The sequence below is a fragment of the Lathyrus oleraceus genome, chromosome 4 (assembly GCF_024323335.1).
Source record: "Lathyrus oleraceus cultivar Zhongwan6 chromosome 4, CAAS_Psat_ZW6_1.0, whole genome shotgun sequence".
Taxonomy (NCBI): domain Eukaryota; kingdom Viridiplantae; phylum Streptophyta; class Magnoliopsida; order Fabales; family Fabaceae; genus Lathyrus; species Lathyrus oleraceus.
In genome coordinates this window covers 69044037-69062754 of record NC_066582.1, presented here as the reverse complement: position 1 = coordinate 69062754, position 18718 = coordinate 69044037, and the positions used below count along the sequence as shown (strand labels likewise).

At 35.0% G+C, this 18718-nt stretch overlaps 2 protein-coding genes across 2 annotated transcripts; one reads left to right on the top strand and one right to left on the bottom strand.

Annotated features, from left to right (window-relative positions):
• Positions 1–2539: 2539 nt before the first annotated feature.
• LOC127073426 (uncharacterized) lies at positions 2540–7346 on the top strand. Its single transcript, XM_051014577.1, has 9 exons — positions 2540–2814; positions 3081–3168; positions 3475–3549; positions 3650–3686; positions 4601–4684; positions 4810–4870; positions 5002–5108; positions 5249–5314; positions 6796–7346. Exons 1-9 carry the CDS (start codon positions 2745–2747, stop codon positions 6895–6897), a joined length of 690 nt encoding a protein of 229 aa, XP_050870534.1. The 5' UTR covers positions 2540–2744; the 3' UTR covers positions 6898–7346.
• Positions 7347–15387: 8041 nt separating this feature from the next.
• Positions 15388–17106, bottom strand: LOC127073425 (nod factor hydrolase protein 1). The gene is made up of 2 exons (XM_051014576.1): positions 15855–17106; positions 15388–15574 (listed from the first exon to the last, which is right to left on the bottom strand). Exons 1-2 carry the CDS (start codon positions 16981–16983, stop codon positions 15549–15551), a joined length of 1155 nt encoding a protein of 384 aa, XP_050870533.1. The 5' UTR covers positions 16984–17106; the 3' UTR covers positions 15388–15548.
• Between the last annotated feature and the right edge of the window lie 1612 nt (positions 17107–18718).

The following is an 18718-nucleotide window of genomic DNA, read 5'->3' as shown; positions in this document are numbered from 1 at the left end:
AAATTTTGTCATTTTTTATAAATACACCGGTGTAATAGACCATGTATTATAACTCTATTATCATAATAAAATTTTCATAAATTAAACCATACACTTATTTAATAAGATGAAAATGACATATATAAATGAATCAATCCTCAAACCATAATATAGTCAAAATAACAAAGTAACAAATGATAATACTATCCATAATCCCTAATACAAATATTATACTACTGCGTATGTCAGACTCCATCTGTTCCTTCGCTGCCTCCTTATTGCAATGCTCATGCCTCAGTAAGAATGACATCTACAATGGCCTCCTAGAAGTTCCTTATAAAAAGTCTCCCATGAGAATACCCTCTCGCACAATATCCATAATACGCTGACATATAGAAAACACATCAACAACATAATTTTCCCTTGCCCGCTCCTCCTTTAATATCTCCTAACGAGTTGGCCTAGTTGGCACTCCCTCAGCATCTGGTGTCATGTAAGGATTTGACACTCTGAAATACCACTAGACATAGCCGTATGCACAACTCCATTCGTTAAGAGCTAATATACCTCGTGCCTCGGCTAATACCAAATGACTAAGGAAATCCTCATACATGCCATATACATCTTTGTGGGCTATAAGAGGAGTAAACATAGATGGTTCTTTTGGAATAACCTGCATTAACCGAACTGGCGCATGACTCACTCAGTTAAATATGGATACATCAGATATGACCCACAAGTCAACCATCTAGAGTAGAATGCTATGTCATATAAGGGACACATTTGACGGTGAAAGGCGTATGGTCGAAATTGTATATCATCGTGTATTGTATGATCAAGATACATTTTGAAGGACTCAGTTGATTGATTCCTTTTGAGTGAGACGAATGCACAAACATGTGGCATATCCTCAATGTAGCCATCAAGTTACGACCAACCGAAGATGCGTGGGAAATGCTGGAGAATCCATATCTGAAAATGGTACATATCAATTATTAGTAATGGCGTCGCATAAATGTTATGAAAATGGTACGAAAACAGTAAAGGATGCAAATATATTATCATCAACAACTTGCAATTAGATGTCATCTGTTTGATCTTCCAAAGATAACCTTCAACTAACTTTGAGTACAAGTAGACGAAACAAACAACCCCCAGTTGTACTCACGAATCCCCTCTAAGTCAGTGAAGTATCTGAGGTAAACCATAATACTCATGAATCTCGCAACACAAATAGTTACACCGTATCGTGAAACCACCGCTCCTTAGGCAACTGCTACCTCACAATCTTCCAACCATGGTTGATGCATTTTAAAGCATCACGATACTGCAGAAAAATAAATTATCATCAGAAAGTTCGAATATGATAGCACATTTGTTTCAAAGAATAAATACAGATAAATTTTACCACTTCATCTCACACATGCTTGACAACATGGTTCACATATAAAGGCAACAATGATAAGTCATACGAGCCTCCTCCAAACTTCTTAGAAACAACTGCATCATCGATAACAGATGCATAAATATGGACTTGTGGGGCTTCTTAGGCATCAAAATGTGACATCTGTTTCCTTTGAGAAGACGAAGCCGAAGATGCCTGGACCCTAAAAATTGACGCCTACAGACTAAAAGAACTAGAACTGACTGGTGGTTGTGAGATAAGGCTATTTCATGTGAACCAATGCATTCTGCGATACTCTGCCGAGCCTCAATCGATATTAGTTATCAACTATGTTGCCTATAATTAAACCACACAAGCAATACAAAGTAGAAAAAAATTAAATCCAGATGAAACACATTGAAAATCAACCCAAATAATGCAAACAAACAAAATACATAAATTCACTTCCGTATTTTTGGAAAATTAGATTTTAAACAAATACGGAGGTGCATTTTCGTATTAACCCGCAACTCATAAAAACACTCATGACAAAAATGCATGGACACCAAACATGCTCAAAATACATTTCTCATCTAAACTGCCCATCAAACACATTGCTCACTTATACCGCCTATATATTGATGTATTTTTCACAACCTAATACTCAATTTATACAAATGCATATATAGAGAAATCAAATGTGATTAAATTAGATTAAAAAACTTTACCAAATGAGAGTTGATGTTAAACACTTACGATTAATTGTATGTTGAGAAAAAAAATTTAAAAGCGAGTCGACAGACCTTGAGAGTTTGAAAAAGTATGCTAAAAATAAGAAACGGGGAATGTCTCATGTTTTTTTAAACTAAAAATATAGATCTAAAAACAAATACAAAACAAATGTCAACGAAAATATTATATATTTTTAGAGATTAATTGTTATGCACTTACACTGTCAATGCATCACAATCATCCGTTTATATTACTTTTTAAGTGGTTAAAATAAAAGTCAAATATATTAAATAAATCAATGGTTGTGATTAACTGACAGTTTACACTATCCGTGTATATCAATTAAATTCATATTTTTATAAAAAAAATATTTTGTTTTATATGTAATGATATAAAAAAGAAATCAAAGCTCACAAAACAAATATATTATAATAAACAATAATAATTATCATGGGGCAAATGAAAAAAACAACGGCAAATCAAATAAAACCCCAGCTAAACCTTCATTCTGCCAACCTGATTCTCCTTCCTCCTCTTCATATCACCATTATCACTGATTAGGGTTTCTTCTTTCTGCATCATCACTTTCGATTCACTTCCTCATCGATTTAACATTCTTCCATTATCAATTTTTCATTCCGCGACCAAGATGCCTCGTCCCAAACGAAAAGCGGTCCCACCAATCACTTCCTCTGACGTCGATTCTTCTATTCGTACCGGTACTTCACTTTCTTCTTTCCTCTTTCCTCTTCTCTCATTGGTCTTCGTTATCACGAATCAGAAACAATTACGCAAAGCACTCACGTGTTAATTCAATTCAATTAATTTTAATTTCGGGATTATGATTTTTCATGTCATGGGATGAATTTCAAGAATTTCGATCTTGCTTGATCTAATAATATGTATTGATATTATAACGGAATCGTTTTTTTTTCTTCATTATGCTGATTGTTTCTTATTTCATTTTCTCGCTATTATTATTCAGAGCCGAAGAAGAGAACAACTACAAAGCAATTTGAACGAATAGATAACCTGTTTGGTTTGTATGCAAATACATCAATGGGTTTGATTGAGTAAGTACCTTGCTTGATGTTGGATTTTTAGTTTTGAATTTGCAAGCGTCAAATTTGGAACCCCAAATACAAGGTTTTAAAAAACGGTTCGATACCGCGAGAACGGCAGTGACAAAACGGTACCGGGTTCCCATACAGACACTGACACCGTTAATTTACTGTTTTTTATGATGATAAGGAAACTCTGGTCAATTCACATTGTGGCGACCGAAAACATAAGAAATATCAAATTGGCAGACACTTGTATTTCAAGAATCAAAATTGTGACTGTTGCAATTCTTTATACTTTTTTGTTTTGTATGCCAGCCCAGATGGGATTGAAGCACTTTGTAAAGATGTTAATGTGGACCATACAGATGTTAGAATGCTCATACTTGCTTGGTAGATATTTGACTATGCTTTTTTGTTTTTTTTTTCTTTTCTTTTCCCTTTTACTTTTAATTGATATTTGAATGGTTATAATTGGTGTCTTTCTTATCAGGAAACTGAAAGCAGAAAAGCAGGGTTATTTTACCAAGGTTGGTAGAGAAAATATCGTTTCACAATTTTTTTTAGTAATATGACTTTCCATGAAACACACTCATATGCAGTGTTACCAAATTGTGGTGCTATAGCCACAATTTGAACAAATCGCTATTTTCTTTGATCTGCAATTAATATCACTGCTCACACGTGATCATTTTCATGCTTGTTAAGCATTGCTTAATACTTATATGTTTTATCGTATATATTCACACACAGTGCTTTTTATTGATCTGACTGTTGAACTAATATTACCTATTATTCCACTGGCATGAATTTTTGTGCTAAAGTCTTGGAAATATTGTATAACAGTAATATTTTAATCAAATGATTCTTGTTTTCATAGATTTTATAAGTATATATCAAGTTAATCTTGATTTATATCGATGAAGTACCGAGTAATTTTGTATCCATGAACTCTGAATCCAGCTCTAAATCTTGTAAGCAGTGAAAAGCTATTCAATGGGGTGAGAGTGATTTTGGCCTGCAATGGTTTAAACTGTACTGTGTGTGTCTGCATGTGTGAGTCCAAGCTGAGGAGTGGTTCCATTTCTCATTTGTTCACTTAATTTCTTAGTAGCTAACAATGGAATCAATATAAGTGAAATAGGTAACTTGATATCGTGTATAATACTTTTCTATGAGCTAAAATCTGAAATACGTTTTCTTACCTCAAGAAGAGCAAATAGTTAACAATATAATATGGCTGATGGCTCTAAAGTAAAACTTTTGGTTCTTGTGTGAAAACACAAGACTGTTTGATGCCATGATCCAAACTACAATCCACTTATACGGTTGATAATTGATACCCATTCATGTAATCATCACTTTAAACAACTTGAATTTCCTTCTCATAGTATTACTTGGAGTTCGATATGTCCTGCTCACTGTTCTTTCTTTCTCTGAATAGGATGAATGGCGAAAAGGTCTCAAATGTTTAGGGGCTGACACACATCCAAAATTAAAAAAAGCAATAAATGGACTGAAGAAAGAGGTTTCTTCCTTTCTCGGCTATAAAATACTTAATTAAGTCACCGTGTTCTTGTCGAGACTAGCCATTTATTACAGATGTCCCTAAGAAGGTTTTGATGCAATTTCTTTCCTTTGTGTCTTCGGTAGGTGATTGTTCCAGAATGCTTTGAAGATTTTTATTCCTATGCATTTCAATACTGCCTCACAGGTAAGCTTAGTATCGGTGGGTTTATTTTACAACTATAATCCAGATTTGTTGTGATCCATAATTATATTGCTGCCTTAATGTTTTTGTTCGTCACTCTATGATTCTGTTTGAACATTGTTTAATACTCCCAGAGGATAAGCAAAGGAGCATAGATATTGAGACCATATGTGAGCTGTTAACTGTTGTTCTGGGATCTGAATTCCCTTCTCAAGTCAATTTACTAACAGAGTATCTAAAGGTGAGTAAGTGTTTGTATTTATTTTGTTGAATCCTCTGTTGCTACTTTATGCTGCTCAGCTCTGTGTTTGATCTTTTAAGTTGTGTGTAATTAGAGTTCATTCATAAACTATTTTCGGATGGCTGTGTTTTTCTTGGCAGGTCCAGAATGACTACAGAGCGCTAACCAGGGATCACTGGAGAAGTTTTTATCGGTTTTTTAAAGAGGTAACACTCATTTTTTTCTAATCTTACCCCTGCTTGGAATATTTTATATCTGATTGTGAAGTCCATTGGAGTCTGAGTTAATAATTATTTTTTGGCAAATCTATGACTTATTGTAAAATTGATAGTCTAATCCTCTAGAGTTAAATTCTTTTTATGAAGGACTGTTTGTTCACATTTCCTTTTTTTCTGTTATTTGCTTTAATGATGACTAGGATTCTATTATGCGATGGTTAATGTAATATGCATAATAAGAAATTCACCTTATTTTGCCTATTATGGGTGGTTTACTTATAAATCTTGTGATGTGTGAATTTAGCTAGTTTACCGTATTTTTTCCTCTAAAAGGTCCAAAACCTAAAATAGTATCAAAGTTTATCTTGGACTTGTTAATTGGCCACACTACCAAACACAATATTGTTGGATGCTAAGGGGGGTGTTTGAAAAAACCCAAGTTACAGATAGGCTAGAGAAAAGGACTCTTCAAAGCTTATAAAGTCTAGACGATCCCCTTACATGTTTGTTTTGTCAGTTTTTGGGGATCTAGTTAGTTCTAAAATCTAATTTTTTCAACTGCAAAATAAGCTCAAAATATTCATATATTTTTAAATTATTTGCACTTCAATAAAATTTGTATGGGAAAAATAAGTCAAGTTGAATCTTTGGCTTGGCATGTGAAAAAATGAAAGAAATATCCCCCTCACGGCACACTTATTTAAACAAGTCAAATTTAAAGATTGGCGTTGACTTGTTCACAAAAATGAAACTTGAGTTTAGCTTGTTTAGCTCGCCCTTTATTACTTCTCTTCTCGAAAAATTGTACATGTATTAATTTTGTCTATTTTGTATATAGTAAAAAACCAGAAAGAGAAAGAACATAAAAGGGATAATTATTCTGTAGATAGAATTAAGATTTACTTGGTAACAAAAATATATAATTTATTATTATTAATATTTATTATTTATACTCATTTTATCACTTTTTTCTTTTACACTTATTTTCTTATCTAATACGAACATTCTTGTTATTTTAGTGACACAAACACACTCACCCACATGAGCTAATGTCAAGTTTATAAATTGTACTTGGTTCATTTATATCATGGTCTAAGTTAAGGTTGAGCTTGTTCTTTAGTTAACTGAACAACACTTGATTGAGCATTAATGATTCGAGCTCGAATAAATATAAAGAAAGACTTGTTGGTCAATGGTTTAACTAGAGATATGATTTATGAGAGTGTTATTGTATTGATGTTTGATCTATGTTGCCGACTCCACTCTTGAATAAGATTGTGGTCGCTGTTGCTAACTCTAATCTGCATATTTATGATATGGTCTCTGCTGTTGTGAAACATGTCTGTAATTGTCTATAATGTGTATTACTGTTTTGCATAAGTTGTGTGCTTTGATTGGTGATGTTAGTGTGCTCTTCAATTCAACAAGTATAGCACTCAGGAAAAATGTTAACATTTCATTGCTGCCAGGTAAGCTTTACGGAGCTGCAAAAATATGATTCCAGTCAAGCCTGGCCAGTAATCATTGACAATTTTGTTGAATGGTTGAAAGAACAAGAAAAGAAAATATAGCTATCACCTCCGTGAGTTTCAGTTTGAATTTACTCAAACTCCGATCTAGAATACAGTTTGAAGCGGATGCAATTGTATATGGCTGCTGAGTAATCTGTTTGCAGTTTTCTGCAAATATTGTTATGATTAATCATACGTAACAACACCTCAATATAGTATCAACTGTCAAAGCTATCCCGATGCTTGAGTTTTATAGACCGGAGATTTTGTTTCTGAGCAATTTTGTTTCGTAGTGTCCTTTTTTTTACATCTTTTGTGTATGTTAACCATTTCTGTAGTCAAACTTTCTACTGAGCCGATTTCTGATCAATTTAATCAGAGAATTTGTGTTTTCTGAGTTAAATGACAATGTCAGACTGTACTGAGCCGAGACTCCTCCACTTCACTTGTTTGTTGACATTTTTATGATCGCTAGTTAATACCAATGGAGCCAACAAGCAATTGGAAAACCTGTTGTTACCAGTTTTGTTTAAACCTCTTTTTAACTCTTCCTATTATTTGTCAACTAACAATAATTGAGTGCATGCAATCAAAACTGTGGATCTCTGCATGCAATCAAAACTGCATGTACTATCACTTATGGTGCATTTCTGATCGTCTGATAAAATTATAAGCACGTGATGGTGGGATTTGAATTGTGTGCTTGCTTTCAAAACTGTGGATCCCGGTTGTATGCAATTGATTTGAAATTGCATGTAGTCCCAAGGATGGTGCATTTCTGATTCTTTGATTAAAATTAAGCCGTTTAGATTTAAAGTAGAAGGTAACCTGAGAATATGCATTGCACCGAGAGGGATGTTGTCACTTTTTTTGGAACAAAAATACAAATCTGTCTTTCTGATATCCATTCCATTTTGAACAAAAATATTGTCCGAAGATGCATCTCCGTATGTGTTTCCTGTGAAATTTAGTAAACAAAAACAAGTTTCATTTTACTTAAGGGATTGAATTCGAAAAGATTTCAGGACATATTTGTTATAAGTTTCATTTTGAACCATAAGTTTTAAACAAGTTTGACATCACAATCGAAAGTGTAAAGTCTGAGAATAATGACAATTTAAACTGCAAAATCGAAATGTAAAGAAACTTAAAGAATGACGGAAAGTAAATTCAAAGCAATAAATAACTTGAAAATAAAGACTTTAATTTGTGAAGTGGAACACATACGTACATTCTTGACTATTTTCTCACACACACACACACGTATACTTTGAGTTTTGCGAAATTTGTTTACAATTGCGGACCCTTAAAACACAAGTGAACGCCTACTTATGACAATTCTTGAATGAACCATTAACATGAATCAATAGACATGAATGAATTGTGGGTGTACCAAAACCAAACCAATGGAAATGTGGATGATACCAAGCATATACGAACTTAGACCTTAGCATGGACCAATGGACGATGAAATTGCATGAACCAATGGACACAAAAATGAACAAACCTTAGATGTTTCATAAATATGACTTAATCAAAGATTCATGGACCAAGCAACAATGACATGACAATGGCAAGAGATGGACTGAAAATACAATGGCCAGATGAAATAACAAAGCATAGACTAGACACTTAAAATGGCCATATGAATTAGGCCTAAGCAAGACATGAACTTGGACTAGGCATGAAGAAATTATCATATGAAATGCTAGGGATGAATTGAATCAAGTGGAAGTTATGCCATGGAAATGGGCTTGAACCAATGATCATAGACAAGCAAGAGATGAACATGTAAGGTCATGAGGTGAATGCCAATCAAACCAAAGAAACACATGAACAAGTGGGCCTTGACTGGATCTTGGCCAAGCAAGTGACACACACACACACACACATACACACACAAACACACCATGGAATGAGGATGAACCAATGAAGTGGGGTTAAGGGCACGCCCAATGAGTGGTGGCCATGAATTAGAGTTTGTGAACACTATGATCAAGTGAGGATCCCAAATTAGGGTTTTGCTTCACCAAGAAGCCACAATTGAATCTTCAATGGCAAGAACATACACAAGCATCAAGAGATACATCCAATTATGGTTTGGTTGATTGAGCCACCTCTATCTGCAGAAAAACCCTAGTTTCCACTAGGTGCAAGTACAAAGCTTGGAATCCATGATACATGTCCTCTTGTATTGGACCATGGTTATGCAGATGATATGAATGTCCATGAGGATATGCATATGATTAGGGTTAGTGACCTAGATGATCATTGTGAAGGGTATGGTGGATTTTGGGGTATGACAGTAGTCGACGGTATGACTGTCGTGCTAGTAATATAGGGAATTGGTTCAACCGCACTTACAGTAACCGTGCATGCCTTAGTGCTATTGGATGATTGTTCTCCATTATTGTTGTTTCTGGGGGTAACCATTTTCCTAACGTATTTCCTCGTTGGTTTTCTAACTTTTTTTTTGTTATTTTTCCACTCCTCAATCTCATACACACTCACATAATGAGAAGTTTCTTAAATGAAAAACTTTGCAAATGTTTTTTTTTTCAAAAACGAAAAGTATAAATTCACACAAAAAGGGTCCACTGGGTGTGCCAATTTGTTTACTGTGAAATTTAGTAAACAAAAACAAGTTTCATTTTACTTAAGGGATTAAACTCGAAAATATCCCAAGACATATTTGTGTCAATCATAAGTTTTAAACAAGTTTGACATCACAATCGAAAGTATAAAGTTTGAGAATAATGACAATTTAAATTATAATATCGAAATACAAAGAAACTTAAAGAATGACTGAAACTAAATTCAATGCAATAAATAACTTGAAAATAAAGACTTTAATTTTTGAAGTGGAACACATACGTACATTCTTGACTCTTTTCTCACAAATATACTGATACATTGAGTTTTGCAGAATATGTGTACAATTGCGGACCCTTAAAACACAAGTGAACGGCTACTTATATATTAATCCTAAGTTAACTGTCTATAACGATCAACTAAGCATATCATGCCACATCTTCGATCCATGTAGCCTTTGTATTCGACGAACTCCCACGTGTCCTTAAGTAACTTTTTGATCTTATCCATTTACACCTTATTCGACTGCATAGAATAAACATCACCTGAACTTTAAGTTTCACTAAGTCCCAAAACTAGTAAACTCCCTGGTCTCTGTTTAATAGCAATTTCGACCAAAGTCAATACTCCTTTTTGAAATATAAAATTCACTGAAATCTTCATGGCCATTACTGACCATTTTGACTTTTAAACAAAATCATTAGCACAGTTTTTGTAATTAATGTTAGTGTAAAAAATATGAGATAACAATATGATACTTGGGTGTATCCGAAGATGCATATCCGAAATACCCTATGTATTCGATTATGATGTTTTTATTCACTAAATTTGATATTTTTTGAGACCAACATATTTTTGGTCAACCTATTTTAGGTCATTTTAAGCCATGAATTAGAAGGAAAATACATATATTAATTGATTCAAACATAGTACACAATTATGAAAAAAGTCATACATTTACCAAAATGTACTGAACATATATAAGTTGTTCAAAAAATACAAAATAATACAACCAAACACAAACCTATTAGTTATGACCTACCACCCGCATTCTTCTCCATTTGTACTGCAAGACATTCTGTGCCTCGACAGTCATGCCTTCTACGAGACCCAATTGTAGACCCCCTTCCTCAAAAAGTCATGCCTCTATACTCGATCTCCTCATCTTCATAATACGCCAACAGACCGCATAAACGTCCTCGGTGTGGTCATCTCTAGTCTAAAGTACCTCTTGATTAGATGACCTAGGTGATCTTTCAGGAGCATCTGGTGTCATGATAGAGTGTGACACCCTATAGAGGCATGTCATGTAGCAGTCTACATAGACCCAATGTACAAGAGCTACCAACCTACGACACTCCTCTGGTACCAAATGATTCTCGAAATTGTTAAGTATCACATCGAGATCTCTACGGTAGACGATGCAAAGAGCAGACTCTGAGGGGGATCTCAAAATTGTCTACAATTAGCCAAATTGGTGCATCACTCACTCGAAAAGATAAGGATACATCATAACTGACCCACATGTCAGTCATCCGGAGTATAAGGAAATGATGTCCAACAAATGCGTCTCGTGATGACCCTTGTATGGGCAAAAGGAAATGTCATCTACTAGAGTATGACCAAGATACAACCAAAATGGTCCGATTACATTATTCCCTCTATATGGTGCAAAGGAGGCTTCACTTGGCCAATCCTCAGTATAAGCATGCACAACTTCCCACCCAGTGATGCGAGGAAAGTAGAAGATGATACATCCTTGAAATATGGTTCAGAATAATAACAAATGTATAAAAATAATTATGAAAATATTAGTAACAATAAATTACCGTAAATAGCGTGCAACTCTCTGTCATCAACTTTGTCTTCCAAAGACAACCCTTATCCAACTTCGAGTATAGGTAGACCAAACAGGCGCCCCCAGTTGTACTCGTGAATCACCGTCAAGTCGATGAAGTACTTAAGATAGACCACATCGTAGTATTTTGCACTTTTACCCACAAAAATGGACATGCCATTCAAAAAGAAGAGGTAACACGTCAATGCACAAGTCTGATGGTAGTCAACCTGTATATCATCATATTCAACATCCTTATCTCACTGCAGATGGTCTTTATAAAACTGTTCCATAAAACTAAATCTAGCATGAGCACCTATAGCGTCAGCTACCTCAGATGCAACCTTAGTTGGGTCATCCCTCTAATGGACCATCATCTCGACGAACTCCTCTAAATCGAGCCTTTTGTGGCTAAGTGACTTTCCTCTAATGGGAAGATGTAGAAGGCATGAGACATCATCCAGTGTGATAGTAATATCGAAAATATGAAGGTTGAAATATGACGTTCTTGAATTCCATCTATATGCAAATGCCATATGCATGTCGTGGTTTATGGTCTTGTACGCAGCAAAACATAAACCAACAAAACCCGAATAACGAATGGCATCCCTGAACCCATTCAGCAGTAGGTTATTCCAACTTCAATATCTTCTGGTCGTGGTTTACCTATTTCAAATACACACGCTCTTGTAAAAAAAATCACCATCAATGTCGATTTAATTAGTTTAAAACATATGTATTGCAAAAGAAAATAAATATACCTCTTCTTCCTAGACATGCCTAGTAGCATGGTCTGCATAGAGATGAAGTAAAAAGGTGTCAAATGGGCCTCTTGGATAACTCTCTAAATGGAATCACTGAGTTGAAATGTATTCACCAAGTAAAGTATTTTATATCACTTAGTGCAGGGTGAATGAACTCACCTAGTTATAAACGCAAGCTTGCCATATTGCGTTACATCTTCGGTGGGGAGTTCTCTACCCCATTACTCAGGGAAGCCAGGTTCTCTAAGGTGTCACTGAGATGTTTGCCTCAAGAACTGCCATGTTTTCTTAAACTGCATTATGCTACAATCTCAGTACTAGGTTATATATATATATATATATATAGACACACACACATGCCTCAAAGACTAGTTCAGAGACTAATTATCAAGCATTTCACCTCTTGCAGGCCTGCTTGAGGGGTTGTGAGCGGTCATGTATTTTGACTTAAATCAATTTGCTCTTACATGCCTCATACTTGAGGGTATGTGGACCACCATACTTTTTACTTAATCACTTCATCCCTACATACCTCATGCTTGAGGGAATGTGAACCTCCATAACCATGATGGCCCTAGCCCACTTAGCATTAACTGACCTTGACCCACTGGGGAAAGAGCACAATGAACCTTTGGTAGGCATGACAACATGCCAAGTTTAAGCATTAACAGTCATGTCCCTGCATCCCTATACCACCCCATCCTCACCCAAAAACTCAATCAGAGGTAATAATTGACCACCCACCTCCATTCCTAACAGGGAACATGTTTCCCTAGCCCGCCCCACATCCACCCGCATAAACTGGATTTTTTAAAATAAAAATTGCATGTTCTTTTTTTCTAGCAACAAAAACTAATAGTCAAACTAAATACTTGGTCATTCTAATAATATTATAATACTTGGTCATTTTCATTTAATCTACACTTTTAAAAAAATGAATATTAATTTTAATAAACATGTTCTTTTCTTTCTTTTTGGTAGGGTCTAATAAACTTATCTCTAAAGAGAAAGATAACTCCAATAAACTTGTTTCTAAAGAGAAATCATTCATATTAAAAGTATCCTTGTACATTTAAAGAGTTTGGTACCTATATGACAGCAAGTAAAAATAAATCACCAATCAATTTATCATTTTTATATTTGTCATCTTAAGATTAAGAAGGGTAAATGGATAATAAATTTATTAAAAATAAGGGTAATAAAGTAAATTTATTAGGGTGGGCGGGAGTGGGTTTGGGAAGAGATTTAACATCCCCGCTCCCGCCCCCGTAGTAAAAAACGGGATTTTCCTTGCACCTGCATATAGTTAAATTGTTTTTTTCCCCGTTAGATTTGTGGTAGGGGCCGCCAGGTTCATATTTATTTTCCATGACTAACCCTTAGAGAGGACACAAATAAACATAGGTGAGGTGAATTCAATCTTGAGTCATACTCGTCGAGGGTGATATATTGGTGAGGTTGACCAACTAGGAGTCCGACTCGATTTGGAATCAGAAAGTTGAACCAATTGTGAGTCATGCATCAGAGTCAGGATAACAGTTACATAGTAAATATCCAGACAAAATAACAAGATAGCTAAATGGACATGATGATATAACAATTATAACATCAAAGATCATGAAAACATCAGTGAAAATGTATGGCTATAAATACAAATGAAGAGGACCAAGCAAATGCATCACTTATTCATATATCGATCATATTGAGGCTTTGCTTGTATATGGAAGAAATGGCCACATATGATGTACTTATCACAAGTACACTCCCAAACATTCCTAGTTCAATGATCTTCCAATCTAATTCCCCATTATGTCGCCACAAAAATAACGATTTCACATCTTACATATCTCCTCACGTGTTTTGGCTCTATTAAATCACCATTTTTGTCACAATCTTTAATGGACACCACCACCCAGTCATTAAGAGGAAAAAAATATAAGAGAAGCAAAACTAAGTACCTACGATGAAGATTCACTTGGGAAAATGTTGGATACACGAACTAATGGAAGGATATACAGTTGTTGGAGAAAGAAGGAAGAAGACAAAAGAAATGCTTAAAAACCAAAGACTAATGGTTATATATTTATAGAAGAAAATTAGCCTCCTTAGACCGAGTAACTGCCATTTAGAAGTATAACCATCATTGTTGTGATAGAGCATCGTGGCCCTAATCTCAGACATGTTAACAAGCAAACAATCCAGTTTTGTTGGTCATTCATTAGATAGTTGAATCATCATCCTTAATCCTGAAACTTAACCGCTAACCTAAATGAAATCACCATTAACGTCCTTTGGAATTCCAAAACCAAAATCCGTACTCGCACCAATAAAAAAATCAGTGGACATCGCCACACAAAGCTCCTCTCTTCCCTTAACCACTTTACCCTTTTAGACCTTGTGCTTGAGAGATTGTGAACTTGAATGCCTCATTTAACCCTTTTGAGACCTTGTGCTTAAAGGATTGTGGACTTGAATGTCCTCACTTAATCCCTTTCAGGCCATGTGCTTGAGGGACTGTGGAGTGGAATACCATAACTTAATCATTTTGTCCTTTCAGGCCTTGCGCTCGAGGTACTGTGGACTGTAATATCTTCGCTTAATCACTTCGTTTTTTCAGGCATTGTGTTTGAGGGACTATGGACTAAAATATCTTAGGTTAGACCTAACTATCATAGTACGTTCCCATTGAAGGTAAACAAAACTCTCGACCCATCAACTTTGCAACTCGTAAGGGACACATAATGCTTGAATAGGAAATATGTGAGATTCCACAGCAAGCATGTTATCGAGCTTGCCCAACACCCTTTTATGTTATGTATCTTAAGAGAACATGTCAAACAACGTTCTATGTAAATCAAATCAGACTCTCTCAACCAATAACTAAAGTATTCATGGTTTTTTAAGTAAACCTCGTCTCTTACATTAAAGGGATGATTCACTTCAATCACTCCATTGACGAGTCAAAGTCCAAAGACATGTGGCCAAACTTTTAGGCATTAGAATCGATCTCTTGACTAACTCGTTAAATTAAAAAACCTCATATATACATACCTAGCCTGACAACTAAGTAAGAGTAATTTATTTTTCATATATAAGTATCACAAAACTTTCTTGTGCTCTATATCGGAGGTATGACATTATCTATTGTACTCATCACAATTATATCATTTATAACTGAAACTTTAAGCGTGTTTTATGTGAAATTTTAAGCGTGCTTTATGTAAAATAAAAGAAGTATGTTCGTGAAAAAAATTAAGATATTTTTAAATGAAAACTTAATTTAAAATTGAATGATCAATCAAACAAACATTTACAGAAAAAAATACAAAAAAACATTTTACAAAGAAAGTACTTAGGACACACTAACAAATCATAAATTACAATCATTACTTAGAAATGAATAGAATGGAGAATAAAATTTTAAAGAAAAATATAAAATTTTCCATTCATGCTTATTTAACTTATGATGTTGAATATAAAATTCAAACTTCTCCAACATCCAACTCATCAGGTCACATTCAGACAAGCTTCCAAGCTTTTGAAGCTGAAAATTTTCAACCGAAATAAAGTTAATCATAAATTAACAAATAGGACAAATTTGAAAAGCAATTTTGAACAAATATAAAAACTCACATAAAACAGCTTAGAATATTTTACTTGGAAAAAAAGGTATAAAACAATATTGTGTTGAAGGTTCATGATTTATCTTCTCATATACTTTATGATCTCTAAGTTTTGAAAAAATTATCAATTTAACAAATTTTAAAAAAAGAAAACTTTATCTTCCGTTTTTAATATATGATTAATTAATTTGTTTAATTTACCTTGACTTGAGATTTCCCAATCACGAGTATCCAGACCCGCAACCCAAAAGAAATATCCTCGAAGCTTAAGAGCTTGAGCAAACCCAATCTTAATAGAAACCGTAAACAGATCTTCATACCCGATCCAAGAACTCTCATTATACGAATAAACCGAACCGGTTTGTTTATCATGCACCACTTTCGTACCCGTTTGTTTATTAAAATCCAACACTTGAAAATACGCGATCCCACCATCCACTCCAGGACCCGGCCCAAGACTCGGAGCTCCGATTCCGTGTTTATTCGGATCTTGAAGCTTCCACGTCTTCCCATAAAGCGGCATTCCCATAACTAACTTTTCAGGTAAAAGCCCGCTCCGGATCCACGAAAATAACCCGCTCACAACACTAACGTTAGTTCTCGGGTCAAACATTCCAGACGGAGCTCCGGTTACGTTATTCCACGGGCCGTGAAGATCGTAGCTCATTACATTGATCCAATCCAAGTTCTTATTAATGGAATCAACCGGATAATTACGCGGTTCACCGGAGAGGAATAATCCAGCCGCGAAGTAAACCGCGGCGGTGAGTAACAACGGCTGCTTCCCGGTGGCTATAGCTTCGTTGGAAATCGCGTTTCGCCATTGGAGAAACAATTCTCCGAGGTCGTTCATTTCCTTCGCGGTTTGAGGAAACTCCCAGTCGAAGTCGATTCCGTTGAATCCATACGTGCGAGCGACTTCGATAGAGGAGTTGATGAAGGTCGCACGTGCGGTGGAGTCGGAGGCGATGAATGCGAAGAGACTGGAGTTGCTATTTGCACCTCCGATTGAAATGAGGGTGGTTATGGGAGAAGGTTTGGTTTTGCATGTGTTTGTGAAAGTAGTGAGTGACGTGGCTTTAGAAGATGAACCTTGTTGTTGTTGTTGTTGTATTTCTAGCTTGTATGTGATGTTGTTGGGTACTACAAAAGCGTAGAAGATGTGAGTGAAGAGTGATGTGTCTATTGAAGATGGAGGGAAAGTTGGGTTATCTAAATAGTATATGGCTTTCACACGTGTGGTTGATGGTGTGCATGTGGAAATTTTTGTGGCTATTGCTAATAGAATTAATGTTAAAGTTAGTAGCTGTTTCAGGTATGAGATTGCCATGGCAGAATCTACTATAACGTGGGTTGTGGGGGTGTACTAGCTATAAGGAGGGTATATATAGAAGGATTTGGAAAATGTACTATCTCAACTCAAAGGTTTTCGCGTTGCATGAAAGGGTCGAAGGAAATGGTTGACAATTATTTCTTAATTTAGAAAAGTTGTGCTTCCATATATTATTATTATTATTATTATTATTATTATTAATCAACCTGTGGCCACCAAACTAGTTGGAAGAGTATGTTAGGAGGTAAATAAGATTGTTTGTGGGCAAACAGCCGTCCATTGCCGTTTTGAATTACTTTTATTTGACATGTTTATTGGTTTGACGATTGAGAATGATTTAACTCATATGAGGTTAAGAATAACACAATGAACAATAATATTCCTACAAAGATTTTCTAATCCCAAGATTTTCAAAGATCGCACCTCGGCCCTCGAAATATAGTGATAAAAAATAAAAATCAGAACACTTATAATTTAATGCATAAACTAAAAAATTACATGGCTTATAATATATCGTTTACAGACAAACTTACTTCGAGTATGAATTCAAATAATATATTGTAAACTGAATTACCAAGGTTTTAATGTTCCTAAATGCATTAAACTGCCAGTGAAGCAAGGGAATTTAGTAACATGGAGAACTGAATGTGGAGATTTGGCTAAAAATGAGTATTTGAAAAATGAAGTATTTCCTTAGTTTCTTAACTAAGGACGGGCTCACATGGTTCATTTGAATACCTTAATCTATGAACAAACATTAGAGGGAGAAATTAAGATTAATATTATAGACTTATCTAGTATCCAAAAAAATAAAATAATGAATAGATATGAAGGCTAGATGTTTGTCATGCTTCTAGAATATGAATCGGTGCAAATGGGTGCAATAGGCCTTAACATGATATTCAAAAGGAAAAAAAAAGTTTAAATAACTACTTAGTGACATGTCACGGTTGGCAGGCATATTGAAAAATTGAACCATGGAAAAGAAAAAAAATAAGAAAAAGAGAGGTTCCTCTAAAAAGATAAATGCCCTTAGGTAACATTGGTAGAAAGTGCATAAGATATACAAGCCTCTTATATCGAGTCAAATTATGAAAGAATCAACGAGGCTAAATTGAAATAAGAGTCATTTTATAAACAAAAATGATATGTTTACACTTAGTCATACACCTACACCGTAGGTACTATATAAAAAGATTGTTTTTTTTTGTAATTCATTTAATAAATAAGGGCAATTTGGTCATTTTCATTTGGGTTTTAGGTTAACTCAAACAGATAACCCAAATGCCCCCGTCCATAATGCCTCTCTCAAAAAGTGATACACAATGCTGGAATTGTCTCTCCCTCTCTCCGTCTCACCGTCTCTCTATCCACCGCGTGGAAGTTGTCCCACCGTCCAACCACCGCGTTGAAGCCGTCTCTTCGTTTTCGCTGTCTCTCTATCCACGACGAACGAAACTCTCTCAACTTATCACCGAACGAAGAAAACAATTTCTCTCTCAAGGTTAGATAATCTTTTTTCCTTTATTCTTTTTGTTGAATTTGTTGTTCAAAGAGAGAAAATTGAAAGAGGATTAAAGTTTAGGGTTTATTCCTTTTAGATTAATGTAATAAAATTTTCAATCCATGGTTGTTGTACTAATCATGTTTTTCTTTGGTTTTGTTTTGTTATTAGATTGAATGTTTTATTGCTGAAACTATGAGATCATCAAAAAATGATTACGAAACTGAA

Bases quoted from the DNA above. Each gene is read 5' to 3' on its own strand.
- LOC127073425 (XM_051014576.1), bottom strand. From the start codon at position 16,983: ATGGCAATCTCATACCTGAAACAGCTACTAACTTTAACATTAATTCTA. The intron at 15,575-15,854 runs GTAAATTAAACA...GAAAATTTTCAG, and splicing joins TTGGGAAATCTCAAGTCAAG to CTTCAAAAGCTTGGAAGCTT.
- LOC127073426 (XM_051014577.1), top strand. From the start codon at position 2,745: ATGCCTCGTCCCAAACGAAAAGCGGTCCCACCAATCACTTCCTCTGAC. The intron at 2,815-3,080 runs GTACTTCACTTT...ATTATTATTCAG, and splicing joins CGATTCTTCTATTCGTACCG to AGCCGAAGAAGAGAACAACT. The intron at 4,871-5,001 runs GTAAGCTTAGTA...TAATACTCCCAG, and splicing joins ATTTCAATACTGCCTCACAG to AGGATAAGCAAAGGAGCATA.